This window comes from Lactuca sativa, chromosome 7 (genome assembly GCF_002870075.4).
Source record: "Lactuca sativa cultivar Salinas chromosome 7, Lsat_Salinas_v11, whole genome shotgun sequence".
NCBI classification, from domain to species: Eukaryota; Viridiplantae; Streptophyta; class Magnoliopsida; order Asterales; family Asteraceae; genus Lactuca; species Lactuca sativa.
The window spans coordinates 169,585,913-169,612,167 of NC_056629.2; the positions used below are offsets into that span (position 1 = coordinate 169,585,913).

The following is a 26,255-nucleotide window of genomic DNA, read 5'->3' on the forward strand; positions in this document are numbered from 1 at the left end:
ACTTCACTTAGCATTCTAAGTTTAAGTCTAGAAATCCTACAAATTCCTAGTTCGCTTAAACTAATGCTCTGATACCAACTGTGACATCCCCAAAATCTCGGCCAGAAAAGACCGATTTTCATTTATGCTTTTAAATATTTTCAGAGTAAATCCTTTTGATTTGAAAGAGTTGCGGAATTTGTTCCCAAAAACAAAACATGATAAAACATTGTTTACCGAAGCATTTCATAAAAGAAATGTATTTTCATTATAATCAAAACTCGGGGTGTCATGTTCCGATACAGACCAATAAGCATAAACGAATACATTACAAGTCATATAACAAATATAAACATATGCAGACTTGTAAACAAAACAACTTGATGGTTCGTCCATCTCATGCCCTTCCGCCACTACCTGTAATATAATTTAAAACTGAGTGGGTCAGGCTTGGGAGCCTGGTGAGCATATAGGGTTTTCAACCCACAATAAATATCATATTTAATTTTCACCAACCAACAATAACCCAATTACCCATTCCCGTTATTCTCACTTTAATGTCCCTAAAACAACTAACATAAGGGACCTAGTCTAAGAATATTTCATCGGGGCGACAACACATGCTTCGGGGGTACCTCAACAATATAAGTCAAATAAGGCAACCATGAGGGGGATGGAGTACAGCGAATGAACACCCAAGTTCATTAACACCTACAGGTGGCGAACCTGCTAATGTTTCCACAAGACTGTCTAGAATAGCCAGTGGTCGTCATCTAAACTCCGCTAGATGACTCAATCAAACAACAACGAGGCCTCTCATCTGTTTATTACACACCAACTGTCTACCCATGTTCTACCCAACATATTAGTAGATAAAAATATACTTTTGTATACATAGTTTAAAGAAAACCTGTATAGCATGCTTTAATCAACACATATATCACATAACAGATGAGGCACACACACATAACACATATCTCATAAAGAAATAAGCAGATCTATAAGATAGAAGAGAGTGAATACTCATTCACACATAACACAACCAAATATATACACATAGCACGTATTTTTATATAAAATACTTCGTATTATTGTATTAGAAAGAAAATAACTACACACTCACTTGATCAGAAGATGATCGGACAGCACTACGGCTTATAGAAGTAGTATTCCTCAGCAGATCTGGAAGATCTCCTCGAAAATCGAACTTCTCGCGGGCAGAGCTTCGACTCGGGAACCGCACTTCTCGGGATCTTCGGGATCTCGGGACTTGCCTCGGGGCTAGAGTATGATACCGGGACTTCGGGATAGCTTCGGGGGGTTTTGCGCAGAGCTTCGACATGAAAATAAGAGGAAATTGGCAAAAGAACCCGGAACCCTCGCATCCTATTTATAGGAGGCTGGAAGCCTCAATTACGCGGGGCGTACAGCAGTACGCAGCGCGTACTGCTTCAAGTTCGTAAGCGCATGCGTCATCCGAAGCCACTTGCTGCGATGTCGACACCCTCGGAGTACGCGGGGCGTACTCGAGTACGCGACGCGTACCTCGGATCAGATCAATGACTCGTTTCGGATAATGCTTCCGAATTTTGATTTAAATATAAATACAAAATGATTAATAAACTTCGGAAATTCATAACTTCTTCATACAAACTCCGTTTTCGACGTTCTTTATATCCACGGAAAGGTGAGACCACGGTCTACGACTTCCGTTTAGACTCCGTCGGCTAATTTCGACTTTATTTTTATTAATTATTTTTAATAGGCCGGGACAGAAACTTTCGTTATAAATTCATAACTTCTTCGTTTGACGTCCGTTCTCGCCTAACTTTTTATCGTTTCGATACCAACAATGAGATCTTCGATTCTCATTTAGATTGCTTCGGCTAACAACCGCTCGATCTCAAATCGAGTAAAACAGGCTGTATACCGCTATGCCGGAACTTCGATAAATCATAACTTCCTCATACGAAGTTAGATTTGGGCGTTCTTTTTATTGACGCTCTTATCTTAACATATTCTACAACTTTATCCAATGATATCAAGTTTATTTTAAACTTAAATTTCGACGCTTATTTTTATTCTTAATTAATCAAACCACATAATTAAGCAATTAAGCACAAAACACATAATACTCAAATAATACATTATTATTATTTCAAAACGGGTTACAAAGTTAACCTAGACTATTACATTGCTAAAAGTGGCAAGCCCGGAAACACAGGCGTTACACCTGTCATCAGGGAGTGACTGAAGAACCAAGTCAACAGCCAGCTACCTCGAGACTTCGACACCCGACTCTCCCGACTTGTCAAAATGTGGCTTAATCCCCAAGACCTAAGCACATATAGACTTTGCTTGCCAATAGGGATTGAGTGACTAAGAACTTATCAAGTCTTAAAACTTGTGGGATAGGGAGATTTATTGGAGGAGGTGGATGAAGTGAAGTATGATTTCTAGTCCCACAAATGCCGAACAGAGGGATTGATCTTTCACCTTCATTGCCATTTGGGATATCATCTTCATTAGGAAGCTTGTTCCTAAGGATTTGGGAAGACCATAGCTGTCTAAACTAGACATCTATAATGGGAGAAATTCAAGTTAGTTGATTTAAAGTCCTTAATATAACACCCAATATGAAATATTAAGGCTAGGACCCAACAACCTATTTATAACTGGAAGAGGGATGCCGTAATCCAAATTATAAAATAGTTGAAGGTAGGTAAATGACGATTTACCAATTTCCACCATGAAAAAGAAATATTTTATTATTAGGTTTTATTGGTTTTGAAACTCCTAGATCTTTTGAGATACATTGAACTTTTCAATGGCATGTTTGAATCTCGATTGTGCCCTCTCAAATTTGTGACTGGGATGCCGAGGATCACAAACAAGGTGTGAATAACCATACAAATTGACTTGGTACCCTTAACAATATTACCTAATCGATGTGCCGGTTAACCACACACGCTCCACCGATCTATAATAAAGTCAAGTTACCCTTTGCCACTCTTACTAGTCCATGTTAGTGTGTCGGTTAACCACACACGCTCCACTAACGACTTGGTAAGGTACAAAGTGTAATTTTATGGGCTAGCACCTTTTCACATTTTCCTAAGTAACTAAGATTGGGAATTTATAAGTGTTTAGTTACTTAGTATTTTTCATTATACTTTTAATGAAGGGAGAATTATAGTCCATTCCTACCCATTCGGCTAACGACCCGCCACCAGTCAAGGAAGCGGTGGGTGAGAGTGGACACCATTAAACTGCCATTTTATAGGCAGTAACCTTATACCCCCCTTATAGACCGGCTTCGTGAATGAGGCCTACTAACGGTAAGATTGACTTCCTCTTATACATATCTATATAATTAAAATTATAATAATAGTATAAGGGTTGAATTTTAAACTTTTTAAAATTTCAATGTTCAATTTGGAATTAAAGTATACATGAGGAGTAACTTTTCAAATTCCAAAACTTGAGGGCAAGTTTTGAAACTATTTCAAGACTCTTTAAATCATAACTTATGAGTTTAATGGTTCATTAAAATGAAGGTTCATTAAAATGAAGACTCTTCATTTTAATGTAACCCCTTATTCTTTAAAAACACCTTAAAGAAGTGTCTTTTCAACACCCATAACTTTAGGACAAGTTATGGAGTCATTAAACTATTTAATGGAAAAAAAATCTTACATTTTATGTAACCTATAAAACTTTTAAGAGTTTTTAAGATTCATAAATATGACTTTTCACATAACTTGAAGACAAGTTACAAAAACATATTTTATGAACTTCTTTTAGACTAATATGGATTGAAAACAACTAAAACATAATTTTTTCATTATCAATCTAAACTAACTCATAAATCAAGGAAACATAAAATTCTTGAAAATTCATAACTTGAGGACAACTTATGAACTCCATACAATTTTCAACAAGATCATGAATTATATCAACAAACAATTTGCACACAATTCCTATGATCTAGCAAAACTCATAAGCATGATCATTCATAATCAACAATTTTCAAGAATAACATGAACACATATAAACTTGAAACTTTTATTATAGCATTGAAATTGGTTTAACATAATCATTACTACATTCAAAACAAGTTTTATAAGCCCAAAACAGTCAAAGGTAATGATTCTAGACCAATTCCAGCACCAAAACTCGAAGATATGCTGTCTGGGGATCCAACTCATCGAGTGCATGACAAACTCGGCGAGTTGGATGCATTTTGCCTTGGACTCGTCGAGTCCCTTCATGGACTCGGCGAGTCTGCTGGGCAGACAGCACCAAAAGTCAATTTTAAGCAGTTTAAGCAAGTACAACAAGAAAACAAGCCTAGGCTCTGATACCACTGTTGGGTTTTGAGCAATCTAACACTCCTAAGTGTACATGCAACCCTAAATACATTGGATCTATGTTTTCTCTATTATACATGCAAATATCAACTTTCCAAGGTATTGTTCTATTCTAGCATACAAAACATTGAATAACACAAGTTAGAATAACATACCTTTTGTTGGTGCTTGTCTTCATGAAGCTTGAGTGCCTAATGCCCCAAGTGTGACACCTCAAATGGTTCACACAACACCATAAGCACTTGGAATAACTTAGAGAGAGATTAGAACACTTCAAGAATCGGCTTGCCCTCTATGCATATCCTAGTCGCCGATTTTCCCAAGAAAGAGATCATTATATAGTGTGTTACAATTGGGGTAAACCCTAATTGTCATGGCTATCCATTTCCATGGATCCATGGGTTCAAATACACCATGGAGCATCCAATGGGTTTGAGCCCAACTTGATAATCCATGGAGCATTCGCCTACTATATAAGTATGGATGATTTACACAATCAACCCATATATTTAATTTGTCTTATTCTGATCACATAATTAATTCTAAATTAATTATTGATCAATACTAATTAACTAATCTTATTAATATATTAGAACTTATAATATATTAATAAACCTTAAGTGTTATTTCTCTCATTTTAGTCTATCCAAGTGCATGATGCCATGCAACCCAAATGGACCATGCCGGGTCGGGTCAAGTCTTACCAATTATAGTTATGGACTTAGACATTAATCCAACAGTTTTCCCTATTGAGTATTGACCCAAAAGCATCACCATTGGTTTGGCATTAAAATCATTGTTTGTCTACAAAAACATATTAACATGGTAAGTTTCTAACAAAATATATAACAAGGGTCTTCAAAAAAGGACAACATACAAATTAGGAGTTGTTATAAAGTAAAATTGCAAATATATATTTCAGGATAAGGGAATTATAATTCTTGATTTGTTAGATCAACTGAAATAGTTAATGATGCTATATTTTCTGTTTCATTGTGATACAGATGAATATTTTCATGAGTAGCTGTGGTTTAGGAAATTTTGAGGGACAGAGAGAGCAACAGTAACAGAAACAGACACCATTAATAATGACAATGAGATTGCTAATAACATGGAACAGGGAAAGAGAAAGTACCCTAAAAGATGCTTCCCCTGTATACGGTAATTTGTATTTTCTTTAAAGATATGGTTTTTAGAAGGCTAAAACAAAAGGACTTCAACAGCTCTTTCAGCATTATCTTTATAATTGATTGTAGTAGGCATTTACTGGATGTTGTGGTAGTTATAGTTAGTTAAAGTTGATCTACATTGACTTCACTCAAGTCTTTAGTAGTTTAGTTCTACAACCTCCGAAAAATAAAGAAAGTAATCTACACCCTAAATCTTAAATGAGTTAACACATGTATGCTAATATGAAACTTTTACTATCATTATATTAGAGATCGATCGACTTTTAGCCGACACAACCTAAACGAGAATCGAAGATCTTGACAATAGTATTGCAATGGTAAAAAGACAGACAAAAACGGACGTCGGATGAAGAAGTTATGAATTTTTAATCGACTTTTCTTGTCCTCGCCTGTTAAAAATGTAATTTTAAAAATAAAAGTCAAAATTAGCCGATGAAGTCTAAACAAGAGTTGTAGAGTATATTCTCACCTACGCGTGGATATAAAGAACGTCAAAATCGGAACTCGTATGCGAGAGATATGAATTTCCGAAGTTCGGGACAAGAAACCCCACACTGTCAGACGACTCACGACGTGAGCCAGTGATGGATGGGTTCTAGAGTCGGGCTGTCAGAAGTCGAGTCAGCGGATGGATAAGATTGAACTCACGACGTGAGCCACTCCATGCTCACGATGTCAGCTCCAAAATTACTCCCTATAAATAGAAACCGAAGGTCTCGGGTTTAGGCTGCTCAACTCTACTTCCCTTTCTACTTTTACTCTGTGTTAAGCATCCCGAGACAACCCCAACGCCCCGGTATCATATCCAAGCTCTGAAGGAAGTTCGAAGCCCTGAGATTTCCGAGAAAATGACTTCTTTCTGGTCGATGTGCTGCCTGAGCAAAGTATCATTTTCACCAAATCGTCACTTCTACCAAGTGACTTCATACCCCTATCACTACACTTTCAAATGCTTTTAAATAATTTTAAACACTTTTAAAAGGGGGAATACAAGTAAATACACGGTTAAACTCGTGTGGAAACATCAATCTTTTGCTATACTTTTCATACTGTTGTTATAACTATCTTACAAAAATGTTAGCATGCAAAACATCTTACGACACCACTTTACCCTCTCGGTATGAAATGTGTTTACAAATAATAACATGCTTTATTAATATGTTTCCATAACATATCATGACAAGAGTAACCATTTCAACTATAACATTATGTATAGATAAGAAAATACATATCATTATTATACCTTTATCAACACTGTAAAAAGGGTAATCATTTCAGACATAAACATACACATTTCAAAATACGTGACTTAATTGAGAATATGTGAGTTATTCGTCTTCATCGTACCTATCAAGGTATACAAGAAAGCCATGTTTTATAAACGGAGTCTTCGTCCGGAGAATGTGATAAGTGTGTATAGATCTATACGAGACTGATGATCCCGCACCCTGACTGTTAGGTACAGTTCGCGGGATGACAAATATCATAACACTTCGATGCCTGAAGTGATGGGTTTTACACAAAAGAACTTTCCTATGTGCACATGTAAACCCTAATACTTGGATCTAGGTTTCTCTATTGTACATGCAATTCATCCAAGATTTATAACTCTAGAACTAGCATACATATTACAAAAAATAATGTAATTGATGAGATCTAGATGATTACCTCTTCAAGAACTCTTGATCTTTCTTCTTCCTTGAGCTTAGAGTCACAAGTGTAACTCCTCTAATGGCTTTCAAACACCAACAAGCAAGAGGTTAGTATTTGAGAGAGGGAGGAGGAGGCACACAAATTCGGCTCTAGGGTTCTAAGAAAAAACAGTGGCCGAAAATTGCATGCATATAGTCCTATTTATACTGTGGCTAGCTAGGGTTTCAGTGAAAACCCTAATGGACAACTTAAACCCTAAGCAGCCCATGGAACCTTCTGGAATACAGTCCATGGACGAAAATATGATGGGCTCCCATCATAATTTCGTTCACTCCTTTAATCCATTAGGTTTCCCAGCCCAAAATTCAACTGTCACACATTTGACAATTTAAGTCCCCTTTATTTAATTAATCTCTTTTAGTCACAAAATTAATTACTAATTAATTTATGACTAATATTAATTAAATAATATGATTTCTCTTTTAATATATTATTCTTATAATATATTAATAAACCATAATATCTTCTCTCTCTCTCTCTCTCTCTCTCCATAAATCACCCTGTCAAGTTGTTATGGTGAAGGCAACCCAAAAGGACCATGCACAACCGGGTCAAGTACTTACAAAATATAGTTACGGGCTTAGACACTAATCCAACAATCTCAAACTTTGATAAGTCTAGTAACTACAAATGTCAGCACAATCCGATTAGCAATCGTAGCTCTCAAAGATGCTGTCAGACTCTGATCTTATCAATAACCTGTCCTTTAGATAAGGGATCGTATAGTCCTCTATTCTAGATACCGTGCGGACAATTACATGGAACATAGTCATACTTATTGTCCAGTAGTTTGTTTCTCGATCTCTAATTAGTTTGACATAGAACTTAATTAAACATATCAATTTAGTCCTGACTGGGCCCGACACATAAGTCAAACCAAATCATCGAGGGGCCCTAACATCGCTTTTACCCTCTTAGGATAAAAGGAAAAGATAAACTTCGACTTATATGCATTTCTTATTCACTAACCATATATCTAGGTTTTAAGACCATATGATATTATCGTCTTGCGATCACTCGAGATAAATTCCATGAAGTGATTCCAGCAAGCATGGGTTTATTCCAATGCTCAAATCAAAGTCATAAGCACTCATGAACGTTGTAGCAAACTTTTGCTATGTATAATACATTTTAGACAATCTACACACCAATTCATGACAGTCTTCATTCATACCTACTTCCAACATATGAACGACTGTGGACGGTTCGAATAATTCTTATTATTCAGGAAGTCAAAACATGCAAATTGAAACAATAGGTAAACAATTAACATAAGACAGTAACGTTACTAATAAATAATACTCTTTTATTTAATCATCAAATGTTAATTACAGTTTAATCTGTTACACGTTTCTAAACTATCTAATCTAAACTAATATCGTCATTGATGCTTCGCTCGCTGTAATGTACTCTGATTCACGTGATAAATCATCCACGGTCTCTTGCTTGGAACTTTTCCAAGTCACTGATCCTCCATTAAGGGTAAAGACCCAGCCCGACTGCGAACGGTAGTTGTCCCTGTCGGTCTGAAAACTGGCGTCACTGTACCCTCGCACCTTTAAGTCAACACTCCCACCAAGGACTAGAAACCATTCCTTGGTCCTCCGAAGGTACTTAAGAATGTTCTTGACCACGGTCCAATGCGCTTTGCCAGGGTTCCCTTGATATCTGCTGACCATGCTCAAAGCGAAGGCCACATCATAGCGAGTACAAGTCATAGCAGACATAATCGAGACAACTGCGGAAGCGTATGGTACTCGGCTCATTTCTGCTATCTCGACTTCGGTACTCGGACTCTGAGTCTTACTCAACTTGGCATTACTTTAGATTGGTAACTCCCCCTTCTTTTAACTCTCCATACTAAAATGTTTTAGTACCTTGTCCAAGTAAGTATTCTGACTAAGTCCTATTAGTCTCTTATTTCTGTCTCTCACTATTCTTATTCCCAAAATATAGGAAGCCTCTCTGAGGTCCTTCATAGCGAAGCACTTCCCGAGCCTAGACTTAACCTCTTGCAGTGTCGGGATGTTGTTTCCTATGAGTAGTATGTCATCGACATACAATATGAGGAATCTAACTATACTCCCACTAGCTTTGACATATACACATGATTCATCCTTGCTTCGTAGAAAACCAAACTCTTTGACTTTCTCTTCGAAACAAAGATTCTATCTGCGAGACGCATGCTTAAGTCCATAAATGGACTTCTAAAGCTTGCACACTCTATTGGGATGCTTTGCATTGACAAAACCCTCTGGCTGAGCCATGTAAACATCCTCAGCCAACTTCCCATTAAGTAAAGCGGTTTTGACATCCATCAGCCCTATTTCATAATCATGAAATGTAGCAATGGGCAGCATCACCCTAATAGATTTTATCTTGGCAACTGGTGAGAAGGTTTCATCATAGTCAACTCTGGGAGTTTGAGTGAAACCCTTCACAACCAATCGCGCCTTATGTGTGTGCACATTCTCATCCATGTTGGTCTTATTCTTGAAGATCCACTTTCACCCGACCGTCTTACGCCCGAGCACATGGTCAACCAAATTCCAAACTTCGTTGTCATACATGGACTGAATCTCACTGTCCATCGCCTCTTTCCACTTCACAGACTCCGGGCCTGCCATGGCTTCCTTATAGCTAGTAGGTTCGTCTAGATTCACTAGTGTACTATCACTAATGAACGTATCCCCTTCGGTAGTAATATGAAAACCATAAAACTAGGGTTGAACCCTAACTATATCGGAACGTCTAAGTGGTAAGGACTCATCAATCGGTTCAACCGGAGTTTCCTCCTCGGGTTGAGCGCCAGCGTTAGAGGTTCCTTATGTTGGATATAGTGTCTAAGTCCATAACTATATTTGGTATGTACTTGACCCGACCTGGCATGGTCCATTTGGGTTGCACTTCACCCGAACAAATTATGGATAATCTGTTGAGAATAGTACAAGTTATGATTTATTAATATATTATAAGTTCTAATATATAAATATAAGATCATATTATTTAATTAGTATTGATCTATAATTAATCTAGGATTAATTTAGAGATCAAAGATATTACTAATTAAATATGGGCTTCTATATTTATATAGTGTGGGCTAAGGCTTATTTGGAATGGGCTAGGCTTGCATGGAAAAGTCCATGGATACTCCATGGAGCTTTAACCCATGGATCTCATGGAAATGAAGAGACATGGGTATTAGGGTTTACATGGATGTAACCCTAATCCACCACACTATATAAAGAAGGCTTTGGTTCTTGAAATCACACTAGTTGACACTTGTTGAGGTGAGGGCCGATTTCAAGATAGTAGTGACTGCTCTCTCAAAGTTCCAAGTTTGTGGTGATTTGTGATTTCCATTTGAGGCATCCACACTATTGGTGCTAGGCTCTAAAACTCCAAGGAATCAACTACAACTACAAGGTAAGTATTTCTACTAGCTTTATTTGATTCAAGTTCCCCATGCCATGCTAGTTAGGATATGAACCTTGGAAAAATAATTATTTGCATGTATCTTAGACAAACATAGATCCAAGGTTTATTAGGGTTTCATGTACACTTAGGAAGTGTTAGAATGCTCATAATCCATCAGTGGTATCAGAGCCTAGGCTTGTTTGTTTGATACTTGATGCAAAATAGTTGAAAAAGTCGAAAAACTTGTTGTCTGCCTGATGAACTCGCCGAGTCCATGTGGGGACTCGCCAAGTTCATGTGTATCTTCAACCTACTCGCCGAGTAGGTTCATGCACTCGGCGAGTAGAAGCCACAGAGTGCAGATTTTCGACTTTAGTTGCTGGAAATGGACTAGAAACATTACCCTAAACTGTTTTGGTACTTGAAAACTTGTTTTAGATGGTGTAATGTCTTTGCTAATCCATTTACAACAACTTGTTATAAAAATTACAAAGTTTTATGTGTAATTTTTGATTCATGAAAGTGTTCATATTCATGTTCTTGATCTTATGATGTTTAGATGATCATAGGAATTATTTGTAACCTATGTGGTAGTTTAATTCTTGATCATAATGTGTTTTAATGGAGTCCATAACTTGTCCTCAAGTTATGGAAAACCAAAAGTCACTTGAATTAAAAAACCATTAAAAGAACACAAGAGTTAGAAAAATGAAGAGTCTTCATTTTTATTACTCTATTAAACTCATAAGTTACAAGAAATGAAAAGTTTTGAAAGTTTACAAAACTTGCCCTCAAGTTTTGGAACAAGTAAAGTCATATTAAAAACTTTAGTTCCAACCCTTAGAATTTTAAAAGTTAAAATTCAACCCTTATACTTATAATATTATAAGTTAATATATATATATATATATATATATATATATATATATATATATATATATGTGTGTGTGTGTGTGTGTGTGTGTATAAGATTAAAGTCGTCTTACCGCTAGTACGCGCCTCATTCACGAAGCCGGTCTATAAGGTGGGTATAAGGTTGTTGCCTATAAAATGGCAACTTAATGGGTGTCCACTCTCACCCACCGCTTGCTTGATTGGTGGAGGGTCGTTAGCCGAACAGGTAAGACAAGGACTTATAAATTCTCATTAAAAGTATGATGAATATTATAAAGTAACTAAATGTTTTATTAAATTCCCAATCTTAGTTACTTTAGGAAAAATGTGAATAAGGTGCTAATCCATGAAATTACACTTTACACTTTGTCTAAGTCGTTAGTGGAGCGTGTGTGGTTAACAGACACACTAACTTGGACTTAACAAGGTAGGTAAAGGGTGACTTAATATTTATCATAGTATCGATGGAGCGTGTGTGGTTAACCGGCACATTGATTGAGGGGTAATTTATTAAGGGTACCAAGTAATTTGCATGGTTACTTCACACCTCGTTTTGTGATCCTCGGCATCCCAGTCACAAAACTTGGAGGGCACACTCGAGATTGAAACATGCCTTTGAAAAGTTCATTGAATCTCAAAAGAATCTAGGAGTTTCTAAGAATCAAATTAAATATTTTAATATTTCGACTTTGGTGGAAATTGGTGAATCGTCATTCACCTACCTTTCAAATATGTTATTACTTAGATTACGACATACCTCTTCTAAGTATAATATATTGTGATTGGGTCCTAGCCTTAATATTACATTTGGGTGTTTTATTAAGGACTATCTCTATATCTAAACTAATTCTTTCTTTCTTCTCTTACTAGATGTCTGCAAACAACGCTGCTTCTGGCTCTAATCCTAGTGGCTCCTTTTCTCTTATGAACTTGTGTGGGAAAGTCACTTTTGATGGATCCAACTTTAATGAATGGATCAGAAACATCAGAATGATTACTCACTACGAGGACAAGGAATATGTCCTCGATAAGGAGCTTAAGGAGATTGATCAGACAGTTGCTACTCCTCTAGAGATCGCTGAGTTTAGGGCACATGAAAGGGATGCCACCAAAGTGGCATGCATCATGATGGCCACTATGACAGCCGATCTCCAAAAATCCTATGAAGATTTCTACCCCTATGAGATGCACCAAGACTTGATGGAAAGATACCATCAAAGTGCTCGTCAAGAGAGGTATGAAATCATCTCCTCCATGATAACAACTCGCATGAAGGATGGTGAACCCATCACGGGCCACATGCAGAAAATGCAAAGATTTGTGGACCGTTTGCTGAAGCTTAATGTGAACTTCCTGGAGGAGCTAGCAATAGATATTATTTTGCACTCCTTACCTTCATGTTATGATCAATTCCGCATGACATACCACATGACCAAGGAAGAGGTCACACTCAGCAAACTTCAAGGACTCTTAAAGACCACATAAAGTGGTCTTAAGGGTAAGGCGGTTGTTACTACACCTACTCCTACCAACTCTGCCCCTGTCTTGGCAATCGGGAAAGGACGAGGGAAGAAGAGAAAGAGTTCTTCGAAGGGTACCAAGGTTAGGACCCTTGATGGCTCTTCTTCAAGTGGAACCAAGAAAGGTTTCATCACTCCTTCTTCTGACCCAAAAGAGGCTGAATGCTTCTATTGTCATGAAAAGGCACATTGGAAGCGGAACTGCCCAAAATACCAGCAAGATGTGAAGGATGGGAAAGTTAAACCCAACCATGCAGGTACTTACACTATCTTACCTAATAACTCACCCCATTCTAATTCTTGGGTCCTTGATACCGGTTGTGGTATTCATATCTGTTCTGATTTACAAGGACTAAGAAGAAGTGAGAATGTGGAGCAAGGAAGAATAAACTTGATCATGGGAAACAGGAAAGCTTCACCTGTCACCAAGATTGGAGTTTATACTTTATCGCTAAGTAGTGGGTTTAGTTTAGATTTGAATGAGTGTTGTTATTCGCCAGAAATGGCAAGAAATATTATTTCCTTTCATGCATTGTATAAACAAGGTTTCACCTTTTCATTTGATAATGAAGTTGGTTCGATTAATGCTTTCTTTAATAATGTTCTTTATTTTAAAGCATTACCTTGTGATGGCGTGTATGAAACAGTATATGTGGTTGATAACTTAGGAAATAATGTATTATGTATTGATTCTGTTAATAATAATAACTTGGATAAAGCATCATTATGGCATTGTCGTCTTGGACATATAAGCAAGAAACGCATAGGCCAACTCCAAAAGGATGGAGTCTTGGAGTCATTTGACCTAAAGTCAGATGATAGTTGCGAATCATGCTTACTTGGGAAAATGACAAAGTCACCCTTCACAGGTTCTTGTGAGAGGGGTGAAGGTTTCTTGGACCTTGTACACACAGATGTGTGTGGACCATTCAAACATGCCACAAGGGATGCTAATCGTTATTATTTGACTTTTACTGATGATTACAGTAGATATGGATATGTCTACTTGACCAAGCATAAGTCAGAGACTTTTGAACGGTTAAAGGAATTTAAACAGGAAGTTGAGAATCAATTGGGCAGGAACATTAAGATGCTTCGATCCGATCGAGGTGGTGAGTATCTTAGTTCAGATTTCCTCGACTATCTTAGGGAATGTGGGATTGTCTCACAATTGACACCTCCCAGGACACCACAGTTGAATGGTGTAGCTGAGAGGCGTAATCGAACCTTGTTGGATATGGTTCGTTCCATGATGAGTCGAGCTTCGCTACCAATCTCATTCTGTGGGTATGCCTTAGAGACTGCCACCCATATTCTTAATCTAGTCCCTACAAAGAAAGTTGCCAAAACTCCTCACGAGATGTGGACTGGTAAAGTACCCAACCTAGACCACATCAAGATTTGGGGGTGCGAGGCTTTTGTGAGGCGCGAGACTCATGACAAGCTAGAACCCCGAAGCGAGAGGTGTATTTTCATCGGCTACCCACAAAGATCCTTTGGTTACCTCTTCTACAGACCTAGTGATAATGTGGTCTTTGTAGCAAGAAGAGGAGTCTTTCGAGAGAGAGAGAGTTTATAAGCCAAGGAGACAGTGGGAGGCAAATTGATCTTGAAGAAATTCAAGAGTCAAGTGGTGAAGGAACTTCAAACGCTAGCCCTCAACTTGAGGAGGAAACTCCTGTTGAGCCAATTGACGAATCTGTACCTCTGAGGCGTTCCACAAGAGTTAGGAATGCACCTGAGCATTACTATGGTTTCCATATTACTGCGGAAGGTGAGACACTTATTAGTGATGAGACACTAGTAGGTCTGGATGAGCCTAACAGCTACACGGAAGCCATGGCAGGCCCTGAGCTAACTTTTACATACTAGAAACACGATTTTCAAGAAGTCACTTTCATATACAAGAACAAACGAACATTTTAACACGTAAATCTGTTTTTATACCATGGTTTGTGAGACATTAACTTCACATACGTTCGAGTACACATTTCAAGTCCTGTATTATATACCAGAATCCCTTGGAGGGGGAGCATGGTGTTTGTGTATAGATCTATACGGGCTTGACAACTCGCGCCTTGACTGTTAGCTACAGTCCACCATTTGGGGTGACAAACGTCATAACATTCCAACGCCTGAAGAACGTTGTGTATAGGCATTCCGAGTCAATAGTATGGTTATAAAACTCACATGGGGTATTAAAAATACATTGATTTACGAGGTTTTCAATCATATTGGTTATTTTAAACTTACATACATTTTTAGAAACAAACATTGGTCTTGAGAGAACGCTACTTTTATACTAGCAGAAAATATAGGATTTTCTAGAAACAAACAAACAAGGACAAAACATTTTATTTCATACAAACATTGTCATTTAATACTTATGAAACTCACCAGCTTAAATGCTGATCTACTCTTGCAAAATTTCTTGTATGTCCCAGGGATTCAGTAATTTCAGGTATTAATATGCTTTTGAAGAAGGGATGCTGCGGCGCCAGTTTAATCTCATATTTTGACATCATATTGTAATTGGTTTTGAACATGTAACTTTTGACAAATGTAAACTTTCAATTATATATATGATGGTTGTATTGCTTTCTTTACTATGTATTCATTTGTTACGTTACCACATGAAGTCATCCGCCCCCGAACGTTTCTGCCGTTCAGGTTTGGGGGTGTGACACTATATGGCTAAAGAACTTCATCGGAGACCTTGGAGTTGTACCAACTATAAAAGAGCCAGTGGAGATTTTCTTTGACAGCAATAGTGCGGTTGCCTTAGCCAAGGAACCAAGAGATCATGGGAGATCCAGGCACATTGACAGAAAATATCACTTCATCAGACATCGAATAGAAGAAGGAATCCTCGTGGCAAAGAGGGTATCATCGGATGAGAACCCAGCAGATCCCCTCACGAAGGGACTGAGTAGGGTTAAGCATCTCCAGCATGCTCGAAGCATAGGGCTGAAGGATGATATAAGTTTTAGTAGTTAGATAAATTATGAAATTTGTAAAGTGTAATTGACATTAGATGATGAATAAAAGGTGTTTTATTTATTAGTAAAGTGTTGCTATCTCTTGTCGATCGTTTACTATATTTCTTTTGCATGTTTTGACTTCCAGAATACTTATGTTTGGTATATCATATTATTCAAACCTCCACAGTCGGTCATATGTCGGAAGTAGGTATGAATCAAGACTGTCATGATTGGTTGCAGAGGTCTAAGGTGTTGGACATGGCTACAACAATCATGAGTGCTCATAAGTTCTGAGCATTGGACTCAACCCACGCTCACTGGAATCACTTCATGGAATTTTATCTCGAATGATCGTGAGACGGTAATATCATATAAGTCTTCAAACCTAGAGATATGATTTGTTACTTATGAGTTGGTTATGCATTGATTGTACGAAAACGCATTGGTAACTCGATGTTATAAAACGTGCCTTTGTGTATAATTCAATGAGTGGTAGAATAAACATATGAGTCGAAGTTTATCTGTTCCTTCTTGGATTAGAAGCTGATATCTGGGCCCCTCGATGATTTTGTTTTGACCTATGTACCGGCCCCGGTCAGAACTAAATTGATGTGTTCAGTTAAGTTCTATGTCAAACAAATCGAAAATCGGGAAACAAATGCTGGGCAATAAGTAAGACCATGTTCCATGTATTTGTCCGGCTGATATCTAGAACAGAGGATTATATGATCACTTATCTAAAATGGCGCGTTCTAGTTCAACAGAGTTTAAAGAGCTACGATTGTTGATCGGTTCCTGAAATCATACTTGCAACTATAGTTATTAGACTTATCCAAGTGGGAGACTGTTGGATATAGTGTCTAAGTCCATAACTATATTTGGTATGTACTTGACCCGACCCGGCATGGTCCATTTGGGTTGCACTTCACCCGAACAATTTATGGATAATCTGTTGAGAATAGTACAAGTTATGATTTATTAATATATTATAAGTTCTAATATATTAATATAAGATCATATTATTTAATTAGTATTGATCTATAATTAATCTAGGATTAATTTAGAGATCAAAGATATTACTAATTAAATATGGGCTTCTATATTTATATAGTGTGGGCTAAGGCTTATTTGGAATGGGCTAGGCTTGCATGGAAAAGTCCATGGATACTCCATGGAGCTTTAACCCATGGATCTCATGGAAATGAAGAGACATGGGTATTAGGGTTTACATGGATGTAACCCTAATCCACCACACTATATAAAGAAGGCTTTGGTTCTTGAAATCACACTAGTTGACACTTGTTGAGGTGAGGGCCGATTTCAAGATAGTAGTGACTGCTCTCTCAAAGTTCCAAATTTGTGGTGATTTGTGATTTCCATTTGAGCCATCCACACTATTGGTGCTAGGCTCTAAAACTCCAAGGAATCAACTACAACTACAAGGTAAGTATTTCTACTAGCTTTATTTGATTCAAGTTCCCCATGCCATGCTAGTTAGGATATGAACCTTGGAAAAATAATTATTTGCATGTATCTTAGACAAACATAGATCCAATGTTTATTAGGGTTGCATGTACACTTAGGAAGTGTTAGAATGCTCAAAACCCATCACCTTATTCGCTCGAATCTTGAATCTCTTCAAGATCGATTTGCCTCCCACTGTCCCCTTGGCTTATGAGTTCTCGCTCTCGGAAAACCCCTCTCCTCGCAACGAAGAAAAAATTGTCACACGGTCTATAGAAGAGATATCCAAAGGATTTCTGCGGGTAGCCGATGAAAATACACCGCTCACTACGAGGTTCGAGTTTGTCGTGAGTCTCTCGTCTTACAAAAGCCTCGCAACCCCAAACCTTGATATGTGCCAACGAGGGAGCCTTCCCTGTCCATATCTCACGAGGTGTTTTGGCAACCTTCTTTGTAGGGAATAAGTTAAGGATATGGAGGCAGTCTCTAAGGCATACCCCCAAAATGAGATAGGTAGTGAAGCATGACTCATCATAGAACGAACCATGTCCAACAAGGTTCAATTATGCCTCTCAGCCACACCGTTCAACCGCGGTGTCCTAGGTGGCATCAATTGCAAAACGATTCCGCACTCCTTAAGATAGTCGTGGCATTCAAGACTTAGGTACTCTCCTCCTCGATCGGATCGATCCTCATGATTTTCCTTCCCAAATGATTCTCCACTTCTTGTTTAAACTCTTTGAACTTTTCAAAGGTTTCTGACTTGTGTTGATTAAGTAGATATACCCATATCTACTATAATCATCGGTAAAAGTCACATAGAAGCGACTCGCATCCCTTGTGGTTGATCTAAAGGGCCCACACACATCGGTGTGTATGAGATCCAATAGACCCTCACCCCTCTCACAACTGCTAGTGAAGGGTGACTTGGTCATCTTTCCAAGCAAACAAGACTCGCATGCATCATCGTCCCTAAGGTCGAATGACTCCAACACTCCATTCTTTTGGAGTTGGGCTATGCGTTTTTTGTTGACATGTCCAAGAAGGAAAATGCCACAAGCATGCTTTATCCAAACCATTGGATGAATCAATACGCAACACATCAGTTCCTAAGTTATCTACATCCATCACAGTTTCATATATTCCATTACAAGGCAATGCTTCAAAATAAAATACACCATTAAGATAAGCATTAATAGAACCCTTTTCATTATCAAATGATTATCTAAATCCTTGTCTATATAAACCATGAAATGAAATGATTTTTCTTTCCATATCTGGCGAATAGCAACAATTGTCTAAATCTAATCGTAATCTACTACTGAGCAATAAAGAGAAAATTTGGATCTTGGTGACAGGCGACGATCTTCTGTTCCCCATGATCAAATTTATCTTTCCATGCTCCACATCCCTATCTCTTCTAAGGCCCTGAAAATTAGAACAAATGTGAAAAACACATCCTATATCAAGTACCCAAGAAATGGAATGTGGTGAATCATTAGATTTAATTGTGCAAATACCTGCGTAGGATGGCTTGATCTTTCCATCCTTAATGGCCTGCAGATATTCTGGGCAGCTTCTCTTCTAATGCCCTATATTGTGGCAATAGTGGCACTCTGCCTCCTTTGGGTTAGAGTTGGGTTTAGCAGAACCCACTTTGGTTCCACTAGAAGAGGTACCATCTTGGTATTTTCCCTTGTGGTGGCTCGTTGAGGGAGCCTTCCTCTTCTTACCCTTCCCTTTCCTAATAGCCAAAACAGGGGCAGCAAATGGATCGGGACTTGATGCAACAGACTTATCCTTGAGATTACTCTCAACAGTCCTAAGCAATCCTTGAAGCTTGCTCAAGGTGACTGGTTGTAGCAGGGAGGCAGGGAGGCAGGGAGTGAAGGATGATGTCAATCGGAACTGGTTGTAGCAGGGAGGCAGGGAGTGAAGATGATGTCAATCGCCAGCTCTTCATCAAATTTAACATTCAACTTTAGCAGACGATCAACATATCTCTGCATTTTTTTACAAATGAGCGGTAAGGGACTCTCCACTACCCATTCGGGTAGTGATCATTGAAGTGATGATCTCATACCTCTCTTGCATCGCACTTTGGTAGTACCGGTCCAGCAAGTCTTGATGCATCTCATAGGGATACATGTCCTCATAGAACTTTTGGAGTTCGGAAGTCATTGTCGCTAGCATGATGCAATGGACTTTCGTGGCATCACGCTTGTGGGCCTTAAAGACAGCGATCTCTTCGGGAGTGGCAGTGTTCATGTCGATCTCCTTCAACTCTTTGTCAAGTACATACTCTTTGTCCTCATAACGTGTGACCATTCTTATGTTACGAATCCAATCGTTGAAATTGTTTCCGTCGAATATCACCCTCCCACACAAGTTCATGAGTGAGAATGAGTCGGAGGAACTCGAGCCAAAAGCGTTGTTGTTGTTCATGTTCGACATCTGAAAAGGAAGAGAACAAAGTTTGATTAGAAATGAATCCCTAATTAAACACCCAAATCAGAAATTAGGGCTAGGATCCAACAACATTATCTACATATTAGAAGAGGGATGTCGTAATCTAACATGTAAATAACTTGAAGCTAGGTAAGTAAATGACGATTCATTAATTCTCCACCATGAAAAACGAAAAAAAGATTAAGTTTTAAATGTATTGAAAAACTCCTAAATCTTTTTGAGATTCATTAAAGTTTTCAATGTCATGTTTAAATCTCGATATGCCCCTCAAGTTTGTGACAGGGATGTCAAGGATCACAAACAAAGTGTGAATAACTATGCAAATGTACATGGTGGACTCATTGTTACAGTCACCTATTCGATGTGCTGGTTAACCACACACGCTCCATCGAACTATGACAAACATTGAGTCACCCTTTGCTACCTTTGCTTAGAACTCAATTAGTGTGCCGGTTAACCACACATGCTCCACTAACATCTTAGCAAGGGTACAAAGTGTAATTTCCTGGAATGGCATCAATTCACTTTTCCTAAAGTAACTAAGATTAGAAATTTTGTAAAAAAATTAGTTACTTTTATAATTCATTATACTTATTAATGAGAAAGGGCTGCCCTATCATACCCGTTCAGCTAACGATCCTCCACCAATCAAGGAAGTGGTGGGTGAGAGTGGACACCCATTAAATGGCCATTTTATAGGTCATAACCTTATACCACCTTAGAGATTGGCTTCGTGAATGAGGCCTACTAATGGTAAGACTAGCATTTTAGGTTATATATATATATATATATATATATATATATATATATATATATTATAATATTATAAAGTAAGAGATTGAATTTTAAACTTGTAAAATTCTAGGGTTTGAAATTTAAATAGTTCAAATTTAAAATTTTAATCACAAATTTAAATTTCAAAAGTTGAGGACAAGTTTTGAACTTTTCAAAACACAAAGGATCATATAGCAAATAATTTTAAATTAAACAATTAATTTAACGATTATCTAAATTTGATCTAATCCATTTTATTTACAAGATAATTTACCAAATAATTTAAATAATCAACTTTTATCATATAACGAAATTATTATTCAAATAATTAGAAATTGTCTTTTGTTTTGGTAAGGATAATCACATAGAAACAATAAAATTCGGATTTTATTATAAGAAAACAATCTTAGCAATTATTCTTCATCAAAACAGCAATAAATCCCGAAATATCCTATGCCTGACTCTCGGACTCGCCGAGTCACTACCTGGACTCGCCGAATCGGATCGGGCAGAGGCCAGAAACTCGATTTTTAGCAGATAAACAAGCATTGCATCACATATAACAGAAACCAATCAAGTCTCTGATACCATTGATGGGTTTTACACAAAAAAAAACTTTCCTATATGCACATGTAAACCCTAATACTTAGATCTAGGATTCTCGATAGTAAATGCAATTCAACCAAGATTTATACAACAAAGTTAGGGTATCATCATCATAATAATCACCGTCAACAAAGTACGTATCATCATTATCAAAAACTGTCGTCATTAGGGTTTCTTTGTACCCCATTTGGTATAACATCTCCATGATGGTAGTGTTTGAGATGGAATCTAGGTCTACCATATCAGTGGTCTGAGCAAGCCCTAGCAAGGAGAAAAATCAGGACTTGGCGACTGAGGTTTTCTGATTGTGAACTTCAAACATGATCAGCTGCTCTTCTTTGATGTAGGAAGCAGTGGAATAAGCTTTCCACAGAAAAGACATCAGAATGATTTCTGATGTGGTTAACGCTTTGACAAGTGGTGAGTATTTCAAGCATTCAACGTTTGGCAACATGTAGTTGTCGTGCTTGAGAGGATCGAGATCGATAATTAGGTTTTGGTTTTGCTTGATGGTTAGAAGGAATGACTGCCCAGTGTGTTCTTTAACAGAAGGAGTTTCAGAAGATCCCGCCATTGATGAGTTCTTAAGGATGAATATGATGAACAATTGAGAGTATTTCGATTGCGGATATTCATTGAGAGTATTTGTGAGTGGTAAGGAGAGAGGTAGCGTCAAAAACTCTTTATACCATTTGTTTGGTGAGATAAATTCGGAGAGAGATTATATCGAGTACTGAAACGTCGCCTGCAAAAGTGTGATTTGACAGCTGTGACATCAGAAACGCATGTCAGGTGGCGGAAAAGTAGCTCCGGTTCAAATTTTCACGTGCCCATTTGAATTCTTATCCATTAAAGTGTCGCTTCAGTTTCTCCCCTTTCTCTTTTGAGTGTATATCACCTTTCCCACCGAAAACAAACGTTCACTTTTATATTAACTTCAGTTGAACTGGGAAACTAAAAATAGAGTAAGTACCACGACCCATACTTTTGGAAAATCACAAGGATCTTCGTGCTAGAGAGTGCCAAAGATAAAGAAATAAATCAAAGTATATGTGTGGGATTTCAGTGATGTCTATTTTAAGACACGAAACTATGGGTCCTGGGAAAATATATCTTCCTTCAAAGTCAAGAGAGACTAAGGTGCCATTTGTTTTTCCGAAGTGAAACTATTTGAAGTCTGCGGACCACTTCTACAGACCTCTTCAGCAGAAGAGGTGGACCAAAGTGTTGCAGACTGTAATGAGAAGCATGTTTATTTTTTTAACGTCTGCAGGCTGTTGCAAATATTTAAAAATTTAAAATAAAGTAATTTAATAAACCGAAAATAGGTTTTTAATAACAAAAATTTAATAATTGTAGTATTAAAACATTGAAATAAAATTCAAACAACCAAATTAGTCTTACAATAACATTTTTAAATAAAATTCATACAACCAAACTTGAATAATTCTCATTCCATATTTTGCATCAATTGTTCGGCAATTTCATCCCATAACTGGGTCATATATTCACGATCCGCTGCAGTACCATGTGTTGGAATCTCATCTTCATCATTATCAACGACTGCATTGTTATTCTGGACAGAGACATTTGGTTCATCACATCGTGCAAAATACTCATCATATAGTCCCTCTCTTTTTATAAAATTATGAAGCGCAAAACATGCTAGGGTAATGTTTCGTTGTGTAACCAACGAGAATGGTTCCATCCTCTTCAGTATAGGGAATCGTGCTTCCAAGACACCAAGCACGCTCAATGACATTCCGAAGTTTTGCGTGCGCATGGTTAAATTTTTCTTTATTCGTTAAAGCACGTCTTCGACGGAAATCTCCAAGCCAATACCTTACATTACGGTACGATGCCATAAAACGTCGAATGTTCGCATAGGCGACATCACAAAGATAATATTTATCTGTAAAAAAAACAAAAAAAAGTCATTTATTTTTCAAACTAAGATAAAACTATTTAAATAACCATAAATTTACCTGGTGGTGGAAGCGGGAATGGTGCATGTGGATTTGTTAATGCTTCTGATAAAATTCTAGAATCGTGTGCTATCCCTTCCCAACCGGCCACAACAAACGTAAACAACATGTTGAAGTCACATATTGCCAATACGTTTTGGTAACATTCGCCTTTTCCACTACTTCTATATAAATCATGTTTGTTTGTAGGGACAACAACATGTATCAAAGTGCCATCAAGTGCACCAACTGCTCCCTTGAACACCCGTCGTAGCCTCCTATTATGTTCCGGAATGTTTGGATTCGGATTAAAAGAAGTTTGTAATATAATTTAATGTGTGAAAAGCAACATTTTGTCCAGCACTTCATGAAAAAACTTATGAATTGTTTGCTTTGAGTATTGAAATCTCCGCTTGATAATCACATAACGTTGGTTATGACCGATCATCATCAAAAACAAAACCATCTTCTCCTCAACCGACACATGTTTGCTATCCTTTAACACGTAGTTTACTCTAAAATGAGCACATAGTCGGACAAATGATTCACGGGACAAGCGTAGCACTTCAAGACATTGTAGAGGATTACGGTGAAGTAACTCTAACGTAAATTCATGTCCCGTCATTTCCGAATCGTTGTCTCGCACTCGTTTGACACCCCTCTTCCAAAAGTAGCGGACGTACAAGTACATAAGAATTATGAGTAGTATCTTTTTTTTGTGATCCATTACAAACCTATTAATCAACAAAACATATAATAACATAAGATAATAACATAACATAAGATTCAAGTACCAAAAAACATAACATAAATCTCAAGTACCAAAAAAACATAACATAACATCTCAAGTACCAAATACTACAAATAACATTCAAGTAGCAAATAACCAAAAAACATAACCATATAGTTCCAAAACATGCAATTAAAACGTAAACAACTCAAACGAATAAACTTAACGAAAAATCTTTCCATCATTTAAAACTCCTAAACTTGTAGTTGTCATCTCGATCCATCTTCTTAATATTTGTGGATCATTTGGCAAATTTACCCACATCTCTCTTATATTCATGGTCCCTCCAAAAATGTGATATGCAACAAATCGTAGAGGGTCTACTGGGTCCAACTCGAGAAACTCAAGCTTCTCTAAACATTGGGGAATTGTTGGCCCTTGAGTCAAATGGCGTAGAGCTTTTTGCATCTCCATTGCTAAATCATCAGCAGTAATAGAAGCTTTAGACGAGGCACAAGAAGGTGGATCAGGTGAGGCACTAGGAGCTCGAGGTCTAGGAGTTGAGGGTTTAGCCCTTTTGTTGGGGTTACCAGAAGGTGAAGCAGCAGAAGGTGGAGGCTGAGTAAAATGCTCACTAGTATGACTGGAAAATAAATAATCCTCGTCTACGTTAACAGAAGGGGCATCCATAAGCTGTAGTGGTGCACCATGGAAAGAAGATGATCCATGTCCCGATGGTGTTTGGGATATGGCATAGCTGAGACTACCAGATGCACTGTTTCCATCAAAGAGTTCTACACAAAGCTCTAGAAACACTAATGGGACGGTTTTCAAAGAAGCAGCTTTCAGATGTCCCTAAACGCAATCAATGTAACAAAAGTAATATAAGAATAAATGTCAACTATATAAACAAAATACATATAAATATGTGTGTGTGTGTGTGTGAATATATATATATATATATATATATATATATATACCTTTTTAAAGTCCTCCCACTCCTTATTTGTTAAGTTAAAAGTATTTGTTTGTGGATTGTAAAGGTTTCTAGTAAATTGCTTTCTAGACACTAGGCTAGGCTTAATAATTTGCATCCTATTTACATAGAAAATAATCAGACTATCATATTTATAGAATGAGTTTTTCTTTTTGGTTAAGTTCCTGAACCATCAGCATAATCTTATATGGAGATTTAAGAATTGTTGAAAAAAAAGTTTGAATTTTATTTGTTCATCACCGATTCACTGGTGTCCTCTAAGAAATCAGCAGTTGTACTCAATTGCATAAGAAATCAGAAAAAAATTACCTGATGTTGAAGACGATGGTAGCAAAGTTCATGGTGTTGAAGACGATGGCGGCAGCAGCAGCAGCGACCGCGTGAGGGAGGGTGAACCGCCACCGGCGACGGGCTAGGGAGAGGCAGCGGTGAAGAGAATGGGAAGAGGTTTTTGAACCCGAAGTCTGCAAAAAAAAATAAACTGCTGCGAACTTAAAAGTGTTGCGTGTGTGCTGCGCCACGCAGCACTAAGAGGTTAGAAAATCTTTTTTAAAAAAAACAAACACAACCTAAGAAGTGTATGTGTAGTTTCCCCTTAAATTACGGTCACATGTTTATTGATAAACAGTGAAAGGCATCTTTTCTTTAGGCTATAAAGGTAGCTATTTCTTCAACCAAATTCCAAAACTAGATATAAGTACGAACATTCGGAGGAAGTACTCGTGTGACCAGTGTAGTCAGTTGAACGATGTGACATCCCTAAAATCTCGGTCAGAAAAGACCGATTTCATTTATGATTTTTAAAATAATTTCAGAGTAAATCCTTTCGATTTAAAAGAGTTGCGGAATATTTTCCCAAAACAAAATATGATAAAATAATATTTATCAAAGCATTTCATCAAGAGATGCATTTTCATTATATAATCAAAACTCGGGATGTCATGTTCCGATACAGACCATAAAGCATAGACGATAACATTACAAGTCATTCAACAAATATATACATATACAGACTTGTAAACAAAACAACTTGATGATTCATCCATCTTATGCCCTTGCGCCACTTCCTGTAATACAAATAAAACTGACTGGGCAGGCTTGGGAGCCTGGTGAGCATATAGGGTTTTCAACCCACAATAAATAAATTATATTTAATTTCACCAACCAACCATAACCCGATTACCCAT

The 26,255-nt window shown here is 37.5% G+C and overlaps 1 protein-coding gene across 1 annotated transcript; it reads right to left on the reverse strand.

Moving 5' to 3' along the window:
• Positions 1 to 22,827: 22,827 nt before the first annotated feature.
• LOC111911988 (uncharacterized) lies at positions 22,828 to 23,966 on the reverse strand. The gene is made up of 4 exons (XM_023907754.1): positions 23,719 to 23,966; positions 23,363 to 23,619; positions 23,072 to 23,289; positions 22,828 to 22,953 (listed from the first exon to the last, which is right to left on the reverse strand). The coding sequence occupies exons 1-4, from the start codon at positions 23,964 to 23,966 to the stop codon at positions 22,828 to 22,830; spliced, it is 849 nt and encodes a 282-aa protein (XP_023763522.1).
• Positions 23,967 to 26,255: the final 2,289 nt, after the last annotated feature.